The sequence below is a fragment of the Diabrotica undecimpunctata genome, chromosome 10 (genome assembly GCF_040954645.1).
Source record: "Diabrotica undecimpunctata isolate CICGRU chromosome 10, icDiaUnde3, whole genome shotgun sequence".
NCBI classification, from domain to species: Eukaryota; Metazoa; Arthropoda; class Insecta; order Coleoptera; family Chrysomelidae; genus Diabrotica; species Diabrotica undecimpunctata.
In genome coordinates, this window is record NC_092812.1 from 59,641,586 (window position 1) to 59,655,733 (window position 14,148).

At 32.3% G+C, this 14,148-nt stretch overlaps 1 protein-coding gene across 1 annotated transcript in view; it reads left to right on the forward strand.

Moving 5' to 3' along the window:
• The first annotated feature begins 902 nt into the window (after nt 1–902).
• The window catches only part of LOC140452001 (probable G-protein coupled receptor CG31760), a 1,472,120-nt gene continuing 1,458,874 nt past the window's right edge, over nt 903–14,148 (forward strand). The window contains exon 1 of the mRNA XM_072546009.1: nt 903–2,102. Coding sequence (XP_072402110.1) covers nt 1,037–2,102 — 1,066 coding nt within the window. The 5' untranslated portion in view covers nt 903–1,036. The remainder of the gene's footprint in view (nt 2,103–14,148) is intronic.

Consider the following 14,148-nt stretch of genomic DNA (forward strand, 5'->3'; position numbering starts at 1 on the left):
AGTCTTCTGGACTTTATTTCTTTTATGATGTTTGCGTCTGGGTAAAGTTTTTCGTGATCTGTGTTAGTTCTTATTCTATATTGTCCTCATGCTTCATCCAGCGCAGGGTCAAAGATCTTCCTTAGGATTTTTCTTTCCCAAACACATAGTCTCTCTTCGTTTGCCTTTGTTATCGTCCACGTTTCGCTTTCATACATCACAACGGGCCGTATGATTGTTTTATAGACCTGTATCTTCGTACGTCTTGTTAGTAGTTTCGATTTTATAAGGTTTTGAAGGGCAAAAGGACATCTGTTGCCGGCCTGGATCCTGTTGTTTATTTCTTGTGATCCGTTATTGTCTTCAGTTATTGTTGTTCCAAGATACTTGAATTCTCTAACGCTCAAAGTTAAAGTCATCGATGGTGATGTTCTGACCGATTCTGTCTCTGTTTTGGTTATTGCGGCTCATATACATATATTTCGTCTTGTTTTCGTTGATTTGGAGTCCCATCTTCTCTGCTTCCTTCTCGAACCTCTCGATAGTCTCCTTCATCCTTTTAATATATATAATGATGTTTTGGTGACTGAAATATCGCACGACTCGAAATTATAAGTGAAAATATATCCTTAACATTTAATAAAATTTTTGAAAACTATAACTTGGAAACTTTAACCATTGTATATATTTTACCGGTGTCAAACATAGTTTCTACATTAAATTAAAATAGTTTTAAATATTATACATTATTTTGTGTAAATTCCGAATTAACATGCTTTACTTACATTATTAAAAATTAAAGTGTAGTCGAAAAAGGACGCTTGCGCTGGGCAGCATCTTATGACTAGGTGGCGCGCTTTAGATCCCTCTGCTCACATCTGGATTCTCCACAATATTTACCCCGAATCAGTTCCCAACTGGCGCTTTCCACACCGCCTCATGTCGGCTTTACCCTAAAAGCGCGCGCGATGATCGTGTTTTTCAAAACTTTTCAAACAGGATAAACTTTTTTAAAAACCGTGTTAATAAAAAATATAACCGAGTTATGTATTAATAAATGTTCAATGTATTTATGTGTACCAATATCAACTATAAAAGCATGTTTCTCGTACCACTAAGATTTGTGATATTAATATTATTAGTTATAAATATTATAACCGGGCAAATTTTTCCAAGCGATGTACAGATCAGACATAGAAGAGCTAGACTAGTGCGAAATCGGAGACATGGTAACCATTATTTAAAAATTCAAAAGTTTTCTTCAGATTTTGAGGATGTAGCTAAATTTGTTACTGAATCTTCCGATGTTATTTATGATAATTCTACATTAACAATTACTAATGAGCAGATTATTATTAAACTATCGTCTGAAAGTCCAGATGTTCATAAATTCTCCAAAGAAGCGAACCAAACAAAATTAGATGTAAATGTAAATATAAAAGTAAACTCAAACTCTCCTGTGCACTCCAATAACAGTTGGCAACATATTGACAAAACAGTGCTATACATGGGAGAAAAGCGAATATTTAATCGAGCTGATAGTGACGAGAATGATACTGTTTCGGATATGTATTCAAATAACGATATGAACTCCTCCAGAGATTACAGTTCCGGGGAAAAATCGTCCAGGAGGGCTGAAGTCGGTCGCGGTCAAGCTGATATTGTCACCCGTTTCTTACGAATTGTAGAATCTCAGCACCTCCTCGGAGAAAACTGCACCGCGGGCACTGACTTGAATTTGGGTGAGGGAGTCGTGGATAGATATGCTCAAGAAAGATTTCGCGTCGAGGCTGATATATGTGTTAATAGGGCAAATATGTTAACGAGAATTTGGAAATACGCTGACCAGAAAGTTCTTATGTCCGAGGATTTACTCTATTCAATGGTTTATTCGCTAGTTGAGTTTAACGATGTAATATTCGCTGCAGGCAACTGTTACGCAGAACATCAGTATAAAGATCAGTTGCTTTTTTGTCCTTACGCTTATCGCCTGCCGGAGGGAAACATCCTGGTAAAGGATCTATCAGTCGAATACGATTATCTGGGCAACACATCAGAGTGGTTCTACATCGCCAGAAAAAATGCCGAGAAAGTCATCAAAGAAAACGAGCACTACACTCATGGTAAGACGACTTTTTTACTTTTTCCTTTTAGTTTTCTGAAAATAAATACTGATTTATTTACACAATAAATTGGAGCTTAGCCGAAATTGGGGAAAATATATATATTACTCTAAAAAACATATAATAAAAGTATTTTTGTTACATGAGAACATTTAAAAAAAAAAGTTAGTTCTACATAAAATTAAAATCAGTAATAAATTAAATTAACTAAAAGTATCACTAAAATTGATTTAATTGATGCCTGTTGAATTAAATAATTTAAGTTTATTTTCCTGTGAATCTTAATATTCCAAAAAACCTTTGTTTTTTTTGAAAAAAAAGATTTTTGTGTATACAATATTTACCACAACTGGGTATATAAGATATGACCAGTCCTATCGAATAAAATCGACCCAAGTGTAAAAGCATTACAAATATTAGAAAAACGATATTAAATATATAAAAAACCATTAAAATTTAGTACCTACACATTACATTAATAAAAAGGACTATTTATTTTTTTCTTGTAGTTTTCCGAATTTTTGTTTTGACATCTATTCATAGCATCACATACAATATCGTTTAATAATTATTTAATACAGGCTATCGGTTTTTGTGATTACATCTAATTTAGTATTTTTATTGGGAATAAGCTACAATTTTAATTTAAATACGTTTATTTGACGCTTCGATTGTCACTTTGAAAATCGTTTTCAAAATACAAAACATTATTAAATCAACTTTTTTGTTACTCGGTGAAAAAATCTTTTAATAATTTAATTTCATCTGACTCATTCATATTAACCATTTAGACATATTTATATTGTACATTTTAAAGTAGATGACTTTATTGGAAGATATTTCATTTGATTACATAAACTCAACTTAAGCTTAACAATATCCGTCAGTATAATGTAATTCTCTGTATAGTAATTCTCCTGTTAGCGATTACATAGTAAATCATGAGGAAAAAACCAAGAAAAAACCTGATAATACTATCCCATGGTAAGTATTTGTACTTACATTTAGTTAACTCTCAATAACAACACCACACTCTGGTTTGATATATATATATATATATATATATATATATATATATATATATATATATATATATATATATATATTATTATGATTGTTTATTTTGACTTTAATCTTAGTATTGAGCCAATAAAAAAATATAACTTATTTGTTATCAAAAGTAAAATAATCCTTATATTACCTGTGTTCGATGGATTCAAAGATTTTCTAGTTGTCTTTTATCGGGATAGAGAAGAAGGATAAGAATAAAAATATATTATATTACAAAAATTTACGTTTCTTTATTTTATATGAACGAATAAAACAATTATTAAATTCTGTCGTTATATTATCAATCAGCATACAAGAAAATAAATCAAATTTTTATAATAAGAAGATTTTAAATCTACATACATTTATATTACGTGAAAACCAATTTTACTTAAATTTTTCTTTACTTGAAACAAGAAACAACAAAACTTTAAACTTTTGATTAGCCTAACAAAACCTCAGTTCTTAAATTTGAATGCTAATGACCATGATGTCAAACTGATCGTTCACAGATATAAAATTCAATTGTACAAAACACTTACAGCTTATTTTCTTATTGAGTTGTATGTTGGAACATACCCACAAAAATCCAGTCTCCTCACGATGTGATCTCTCCTTTTTGGCACCTAGGCTCCTTCCTAACGTCTCTGCAAACCTGCTGCACTAACCAAAAACACCTGATGCACTTCTCCAAAAACTCAACTACTTATTAATGACACAAGGACCTCCTTTTGTCAACTTGATGCCGTAAAACTACTTTCACAGATCTTCACAAAATGCCAACGGTAAATACAAGGACCTCTTTCAATCTACTTGCTATCTCCTTCTGCAAAACTATTCAATTCTTTTTCACAATGCCGGTATCCAACTCACGAACCACACCCTATCTTGAGACAAACGACTGTTTCCTTAGATGACCAAATTATAACTGACTTCTCCGGTCCTCATGATTGGCTCACAAATTCCCATTTAAAAACGACCGTCCAATCAAAAGCTCAAATTGTGTTTACCATGATTTTGGAAAAGCCTAATTTCGGTTTCAGAGAAAAACTAAATAGCTTACTTTAAAATTGGTTTTGTCAATACACAATTTATACATACTTCAAAAGATTAGAATATGGTCATTTAATACTCGACTATACAAACAATGAAAAGATTAACTTACAGGTAAAATGTCTTCTAATTCTAAACAAAGGTTTTTTGATAATTTTGTTTGAAACGGAAAAAGGTCGTTTGCCAAACAAATTTCTATTCTTATTTACACTAAATCTTATCTTAAATTACTATATACATTTTGTTTATAATGATATCTTAAAATTTTATTCCGATGGATCTTTTTATTTATTTTTTTCTTTGGTTGGGAAAGAAAAAGTATGACAAATCCCCGTCTTTGCATATGATAAAAATTACTGAATTATGCAGGGATTTTTCTCTATGGAAAAACAATACCAGTATTTTATTCATAATATTTGTAAACATCGTTGATATTATAAATTCCCCTAATCTTGTCTGATTCTATCCATTGTTTGTGACTGGAGTTGCATTAGTTGTAATATTTTATCTATTCCTAATGGTTCTTTTCTTTCCTCCATTATTGTAGCATTTCCTTCATTATCCGATCCTTCATCAATAATTGTTTCCTCTTCTATCTTATCCTCTTTCCTTTCTTGCGTTTTACTTTGACTCCTTGTGGTCGACATGTTCGTTAGATTATTTATCCCCGCCAAATATGAAGCTTTGAAATTTGTGCAAAGACGAAAACTTTTCCTCTTATCCCAAATGCAATAAATTCAAATAAATGCTATTAATTAAAGCCGCGTCTTTGATTTTTGTCTTTTTACAACCTTTTTCTTTTAGGAGTTGAGACAATTTTTCAGACAATCTTTCTATTCAACCCTCTGTTCATTTCCCCATGCGTGTTTACAAATTTGATATCTATCAAATTTTCTATTTTTGATATAAGATTGATGTTCACTTCATAACATTTAACGATCTTGATGTTTTACCTAAATAAAAATGATCACATTCACAGAGTATTTTATAAATACAATTCTTTGTTCTTTGTTGTTTATAGTTGAAGTTTTTCCGATAATCCTTCTGATAATTTTTAAATCTAGAAAATTTACGAATTGATTCGGTTCTGTTTCTATTGTAAATTCAATATGACTATGGAGTGATTTAATATACGATAAAAATTCATCAAGTTGTCTGTTAGTTCCTGTAAAACATACCAGTACATCGTCTAAATAGTATTTACTTAGAATTTACTAAGTTTAACACATACTAAATTCAGTAATAGCGAGATAAAACTTTTAGAAAAAGGATTTAAATACAACTTGAATCAACATAACAATCAATAAACTGTAGAATATTTAGGTGTAGAATGTGAAGTAGCACTAAACAAAACTGTCAACAATATTGAAAAAAGTATCATTGCAAAATCTATTAGCGATGTGTGTAATAAAACTAAGAAGTCTTGTTACAAAGAGAATCCAACAGCCATTTCAATTAAAAATAAATCAATAGAAAACAAAATAGTGTTTACAAGAGCAGACAAAGGTAACACGACTATTGCTAGAGATGAAATATAATATAAGAACAAAATAATGAATTTTTTGAATAATACAAAATATTATTCAAGGGAAAATAGCAGGTAAACGCAGTCCAGGATGAAGAAAGACTTTATAATTAAAGAACTTGCAAGATTAATATGGTATTGATACAAACATGCTATTGACATACTAAATGAAGAACAAGAGTAAAATGTTTAAATAATCACAATATTAACACAATAAACAAAGATTCGACGGAAAAATATCAAAAGCAAATTAAACTGGCGTTAGAAAATTCAAAATCAATATTAAATTCAATAGCATACAAATACCTCAATATTATGAACTCACTGCCTTCTAAATTATAATCTTTTATTAAACTACACAAACAAGATCACCCAATAAGACCTGTAGTTTTTTTTATACAGCTCCGTCATATAAACTTAAAAAAACTGTCAGATATTATTTTAGAACACACTAAATTTTCATCAAAATTTACCATAAAAATACAATAGAACTAGTTAATAAAATATAACATTTTTTACAAATTACCTAGCAACCCTAGATCAATTTCACTTGACGTAAAAGTCTTTTTCCTGACTCCTATGCCTCCTTAATAAATTGTTCCAGTAAAAAATCTTTTAGACCATAATAATACAAATCATTACATCTGAAATTTTACATTTCCTTGAAGTTTGTATAAACCAGGACTACTTTGAATTTAATAATACAATATAAATAACGGTGCATTACTTCATTCTACTACTACTACATTCAAGTTGTCAGTTCTGAATTGTTGCGACTACACTGTATGTCCGTTGGCTAAAAGGAAAACAATAATTACGTTGTTCATGTTATTTGATTTTGGTGCGTGTATTGGTTAAAGCTACTGTTTAAGTGATTATTTTTTTGTAAGGGTTAATAACTAGGGGTAAAGTATTAGGTTCTTAGATCAATATTTGACCTATTCGCTAAAAAAATACGAATCGAACATGTCATTTAAGAAATGATGCAGATGTAAGAGCTACAAGTTTGTTAGAGAAAAGAAGTGTGCGTTATGCGGACAATATTTGTTATGTGATAGTGCAGCAATAAGTCCACAGAGCAAGAAACCTGTTAGATTACCAAAATGAGAATATTATTCAAATCTTAAAGTAGTGTTCACGAAGTACAGACTCTTTTTAATTAAATTTTATTTAACTTGATGGAGCTATATTCTTAATACGCAAGTTAGTTTATATGATTCCTAAAAGTACCCTTAGAATGTGTTATTTTTGCACTATTCCATAGCCATTTACACTACTGAATAACTGTTTGGGGTGGCTCTTGTCACGCAGACAGAATTTTCACGTAGACAAAATAGATTAGTGAAGATACTTGCAAGTGCAGATTATAAGAAACACCGTCAAATTTTTATTTTTGGATTTAGATATTATGCCACTACCTTCACACTAACGATGTTAATGTTCAAACGATTTTTCTTCACGAATCCTTTGTCAAGCAGATGTAGATACTTTTGTCTGTTTATGTGTTTCTCGAAAAATAAGGTCCGATGACATAATTTCCAAAAATTTCAGCGCAAACATCCAACGACCATCTTGTTTGACTCTGGTTGAGAATGTGGTGAAAATTAAATGAGTTGAAAATTATGTCTGTTTACAGTAGTATTCTTATGGAAAATAGCTTTATCTCCAAATAAAACGTGTTCGAACAAAAATGCATCAGTATGATTTTGTTCCTGCATCCACCGATATAATTACACTCTTTTTTTTCCTAGTCATCCTCATTAAGCTCTTGATGCAATTAAGTATGATATGGATGCATATTGTTCTTTTTCAAACAATTTCCTACGCTAGACGACTCATTTTAAAAGCATTTGCAATTCGCTTCGTACAAATGTGTGGATTCTCAGTGACACTAAGGATTACATTTAAATCATTTTCTTTTAGCGTTTTGGCCGCGAAGGAGAGACATCCAATGATGTCTCACCTTATTTTTCTTTGGTTTAGTTTTGAAGTAGGTCTTGGGGCCAGGTTTTATCTAATCTTCTTGTAGCTGGACCATTGTTGAATAATTCCCTTACTAGCTCATTTTCATGGTACATACATTCATTTTGTGACATGACATTCAGGACATTCATGTAGAGAAGTGTTTGATTACTTACGTACCACGGTGCATCCACTATCGATCTTAGCACTTTAGACTGAAATCTTTGGATGATATTCAGCGATGTTGGCTTTGCACAGCCCCATAGGTGTAGTCTATAAAACCAGATAGGTTTGAGTATGGCTTTTTATAATTTTGTTTTGGACGTGAAGTTTTGATTTACATCCAAGAATCCAATACATTTGCCGGAGTTTTAAGTCCAGCTGTCTTCTTTTAGTCTGGATATGTTTCTTCCAAGAGAGACGTTGGTCAAGATGGAGACCATGGTATCTAGCGTCCGTTACTGTTGGTATTCTTACATTTTCCATTCTTACAGATATGTTGTGGCGGTTGGTAAATGTTATTTGAGTTGATTTTGTGTTGTTTACTTTTATTCTCCATTTTGTATTTAATCATTGAGTATATTCAGATGATGTTGCAGATTTTGTGAGACTTATATGGGATCTTCCTTTACAGCTAGTATTGCTACGTCAGCAAAGAGAGCGATTTTAGTATTATTAGTCCCTGGTATATCGGCTGTGTAGAGTGATAAAAGCAGCGGCCCTAGATCACTATCCTGTGGGACTCAGGAGTTGATAGGACAAAGGTTGGATTGTTGGTCATTGAATTTTACAGAGAAATATCTATTTAATATGTAGGATTTGAGTAGGAGGAAATAGTTACTGGATAAGGCTATTTTTACTTTGTAAAGCAGACCTCTGTGACAGACTTTGTCAAACGCTTGTGAGATGTCTAGAAATATAGCGTTGCAGTATTTCTGTTCTTCAAGACTTTTTAAAATTTAATTTATCATTCAATCGACTTGTTGGGTAGTAGAGTGATTTTCCCGAGAACCAAACTGATGTTTTAATAGTAATGAGTAGGATAATCGGTTGATAAGATGTAACTTCTACCTCTTTTCCTGGCTTGAGGATCATAATGATTTCAGCAAATTTCTATATTTTTGGAAAGTAGGATAAGCTTAGTATGCGATTAAATATAACTATTAGCAAAGTAATAATCTTGCGAGGAAGTTGTGTTAGTACTTGCGCCGACATTAAATCACAACCTGGAGCCTTTCGTGAATTGAGTTTGTTTATTTATTTCTTGACTTCTATAGAAGAAAACTTTTAATCGGAAGGAACATTTGACATGCTGCGCTAATTAGTTCTTCAATTTCTTCATCAGGGTCTGCTGGCTCTGTTTGAAATATGTCTGTAAGATGTTCAGCAGACGTTCGCATTTTCTTTGTTAAAACAGGCCCATTCGCCATTTAGTTTACGGATGAGAAAGATAGTTTTATATGGTTTCTTAAGCTTCTTAGTCGCCTTCCACAACGTCTGGTCATTTGCTGTAAGGTTTGTAATGTATTGTTTAAAGGTTTTGTTGTTTGCGGCTTTAATGGCTATTCTAAATTGCCTACGTAGTCTATTGAATACACGTATCTATGTTGTTTCTAGATTTTGCCAGGTTCTCCTCGTACGACGTTTTTCAGTAATGAGTTGGCGAATGTGCAGGGGAACATTTGTAGTATATGCTAGTTTGCATGCAGTTTGTAACACTTTCCGTGCTACAATAATATACACAAGGCCAGAATCGCTCGTTGTCGAAGAGAATAGGGCGGGGTTATAGAAACTATATCGTATTTTAAATTCAAGCACAATTAGATAATATGAAATTATTATTTATTATTGGACGCCACCCCTGGTTTATCCTCGAAGGGGAAGAGCAAAAAAAAATTAAGATTTATTGAAAGTTTACAAGAAAACTATTCTTTATTATTTCTTAGTAATGAACAAAAAGAAAACATTAAAAGTTACGTCATCCCAAAGGGAATCCAAAATATTATTTTATGTTAACATTATCATAAACAAAAAATCTTTGTATCGTATTAAATTAAGAATTGGTTATAAAGAAAATGAATGTATATATATATTAACCCCAAATTTCGAAATTTGTTTACATTGAAAATAATATAGTTATTTATCAACTAGGAACAATGAAGAAAATAAACCTTTAAATTAAATTAGAACACTTCACTATATTTTCATTTTTTTTTTTGAGTTCATAATCATTTCTGTTGTCTTGAAAGTAGGTATATTAAAAATTGGTACAACCTTAATCTGCTCTGTTTCTCTTCTTATTTAATCAGTCACCAAATTGATTCAGCTACGTACTATATCAAATCACCACCATCCTAGATAAGAGGGGTTAGGTATTCCATAAAAAGATACTGCTACTGGGCCATGATCTGGAATAACTCCATAGCAATACTATCTTGCGACGAGTATTAGAAATATAATATCAGCATTATAGCCTCTCCAATAAGGGTCTCTGAATTGAGACCCACTTTGGAAACACGTCTTAACGGTTGGACGGTCTTAACAGCTAAGAGCGAAGCGCTGTCATGGCGCCTGAATCTGGAAATTGGGCGTGAGTGACAAGTTGAAAAATATGCTCATCTACCGGAGATATTTGGGAATTACAGAAGAATCCTTGAGTCGGCTACAGGTAGGTACTTGACAGATAGATGGGGTTAGAAGTTTTATTTAAAAAAAAAATTATTGAAATTTATAATGATTTTCTTTTAAATCTTTTGAAACGGTTACACAGCCCTCCCCACGATTTCAACTGGGTACCAGCGTGGAATCGGACTAGGCATGGTGGCACACCATACTAACCTTTTCAAAAGTGGGAATAGATATACGGAGAGGTAAGACAAACAGAATGGACAAATGTAGCTACAATCTGGACTCACAGAATCCTTCTTTCACAACTCACGTGGGAACAACTCAAAGATTTCAGAACAAAGCGAAACAGAACGCATAGAATATTTATGACTCAACTATAAAAATGTAAACAAAAAAAAATTGCATTCTCACTCTCAAAATGCATAGGGTATTTCACCTATAACCAATATCATGAACAAAGCGGAATAAAACAAAACATATCTACAAATCATTATTTGAGACCAAATGCTCGCATTCAATCGAAACAATATAATTAAGATATTATTATTTGAAATTTCATAAGTAATATAAAGCAAAACATACTAGTGTTGTCACCAAGATACAAAACAGATAATTTACTGCGTAGTCGTTATGAGACCTAACACAATAAAACACAAAAAAAAATAATGTTATCGTTTGATCGGAAGCGTAGAGTCTTTCATCTATGACTTAATCCACGAATAACATAAGAATAATAATACAATCGTATCATTAACGCCATAAGATACAAAATACAAATGTGTCATCGTTTGTTCGGAAGCATAGAGTCTTTCATCTATGACTTAATCCACGAATAACATAAGGTAATAACGCAGCGCGTCATTATAGACACATTTAGAAATACACAAATAAAAGGAAAGAGTTACTAATAGTTCAAAATTGGGTACATTAAAGTTCTACAAAGACAAGCCTTAATAAGTTTACTGGGAAAGGTAGACATCAGAATTTCTGTAAGACACATCTATATTTAGAAACAAAAAAAAAGGCTGATGTTTAGTTATTAGTATGACAACTAGAATTTGTGATAACTAACGTGTATCATCCGCCTATAATAGGGACAACATCGGTAGGTCAACTTCGGGTAGGGTTAACTTCGGGTAGGGTCTAAATAATTCTAGATTACATAACTAAACAAGTATTGGAGAACTAAAAAAAGTTTCCTGACGCGGGAGGCTGTTATTCTAGATTTATTACTGAAATACAATTATGAATGGCTTATCATTCCGACGAGTCAACTAGCGGGAATCCGCTTACTTCATCCCTAGCCTTCCTCAGTGTCTGGCCATTCAGAATAGAGGATGTTAGACAGCAATAATCTTTTCAAACATTATTTTGGGGGGTTTCGGATAGAGAGTCGAAATTCGAAGGTCTGCACACTAAGAGTAAAACTTAGGCAAAATGAACAGATACTATAATGAACTATCATTGGTAACTAGACAGAGGAATCTTGATATCTTTGGTATAGATACAAAAAAATTACTTGGATTTATAAATCCGTAAAATAAGATAAATTGAATTTTGTATCCACTTGAAGACAACTAAAGGTATGTACAATTTATTGTAATATAAACTAACATAAGCATAAAAATATCACATTCTACCAAGGCATTCTAAAAATAAAATGAGATTAAATTTTGCAAACACCCTTAAAATCAATATAGGTTCTTGGTCGGGGTAGCACAAACTCAAGATCTCGATCAATACAAACTAGAGAGAGAATAATACCGAAGTAGAATAAGATAAGATAAAAATAAAATTTATGTCGAAAAGAAATACGACATATATACATATATATATATATATATATATAGACATATTGAACACAATAAATGATCAATATTATAATAATAAAAAGTAAAACAGTTCAACGAACTGGGGTGCGAGCCAAACTGAGTTGCTCTGGAGATCGACGTGCGGAGTCTCCTACACTACTTCCAGAGGCTCGTCTCTTTGCGACAACATCTGAAATACACAAAATTATTAATTGGAATAGGGATAGGTCCACTAATCCACTTGACTATAGCAGGATGCTCCCTGACTAATAGTCAACACCACCGACATAAAACAAGGGTTGTCGAAACAGCTCAAAAAAAAAATTGAAACGTGTCAACTTCCTGAAGGGAAAGAAGCACTAAGGGACAGATTTGCCGAAGCAAAGTGGTATTCAATGTACTAAGTACTAGGGTATCAGTGCTGTACTGACCCCACGCCAAAAAAATTTGGAAAGGAAACGAATCCTCTCCAGGATAAAGTTCGCGTTAGCGCAACTCTTCCTGTACACGGGCCACGGAGGGGTTGAATAGTCGCTGGAGAAGGTAGCAAAGATTAAGTACGCAAAGGCGTAAAGGGAATCAACTAAAAAATTAAAAATTAAGAATGGACTGAACATTTTAGAAGAAAGGCAGGATGGCCAATAGTTCCATAAGAATATCCTCTGGGATTGATCACAGTGGAAAATTTCCAAGCAAGAAGACTGGCAAAAGGACAAAAGAAGAAAATAAATCCAAACCGTTAATACACAATCTTGGAGAAGAAGAAAGAAAAATGGGTATATGGCATACAAGCCACAATCGCTACACAAACAGTTCAGTTTAAAACTGTTGTTTCCAAAAGAAACAAAAAAAAATCGTAAGAGTCTTCCACGAAACAAAACTTACGATAAGACTTAAAATGAACGGAAGAATCATTACAATCTTCCAAAGAAATAGAAAAATATTACAGCCCATCGTCAATAATAAAAAAATCATGATGTTGGGTGTAACACCACGACAATAAAAAAAGTTGAACAGTAAAACATTTTTGACACCTAATTGAATCCAATATGGTCGTCATACAAATCACAAAGAAATGTTTACCATTCTTTAGCAGAGCTCCAACAGAGTCAAAATAATATAAACTTTTAATTCTCAGTGGGTCATTTAACGGTAGTACCAGAACTATTTCAATTGTTAAACAAACGTGGTCTTAACGTCGACATAAAGATAAAAGATAAATTCACAATAGGCGGCAGCGGGTTGTTTCACCTCTGTTTATACAAAGAGTCACAATAGACAACAGCAAACTACTTCAACCTCACTTGTAACATATCATGAACACAAGATAATAAATGAAAGCTTTTGAGCCTTAGCCAAAAGTCTCAAAGCAAAAAGATATATGTGGTCTAATAAACTATTAGAAGACCGCAAAAATGTCAACGACAAAAAAAGAAAGCTGCTGGGTATACCAGTAGTCTGACATCACACAAATAACTCAAGATACAATAATACAGGTCACGTGCCGGTACGTCCTACAGGACATCTCGAGAAAAGAAAAAGGTAAAACCACAAATAACAATAAGTTCCAGTACCAAAAACATACTTCTACTACATCTGACCACACAAAGACATAAAATTAACATAACAGAAGGAGAATAACAATATTTCCGCTCTATATTCTCAACAAAGACGCCTTAGGCAGAGAGAAACGAAGTCATATCATTACTTCCTTATACTTGCAAAACAAAAGAACCACGGACTGTAAAATATTAAAAGCATTTTCCTTTTCAGGAAATAAAATTTTGTTTTCAAAGTACGAAAAAGTTAAACTATGAAAAAATAAATTTTTAAAATAAACAAAAGACAAATTAAAAAGAAAATTTAACAGGTAACAGACTTAAACATATTAAAAACATCCAAGATCAAAGAACTCAACTTCATATCCTCGAAAAAAAATATTTCGCGTAATTATTCTGCACGAAACCAGATAACACATTTTAAAATTAGGTAGGTCGGGACAGCCTGTATATAGATA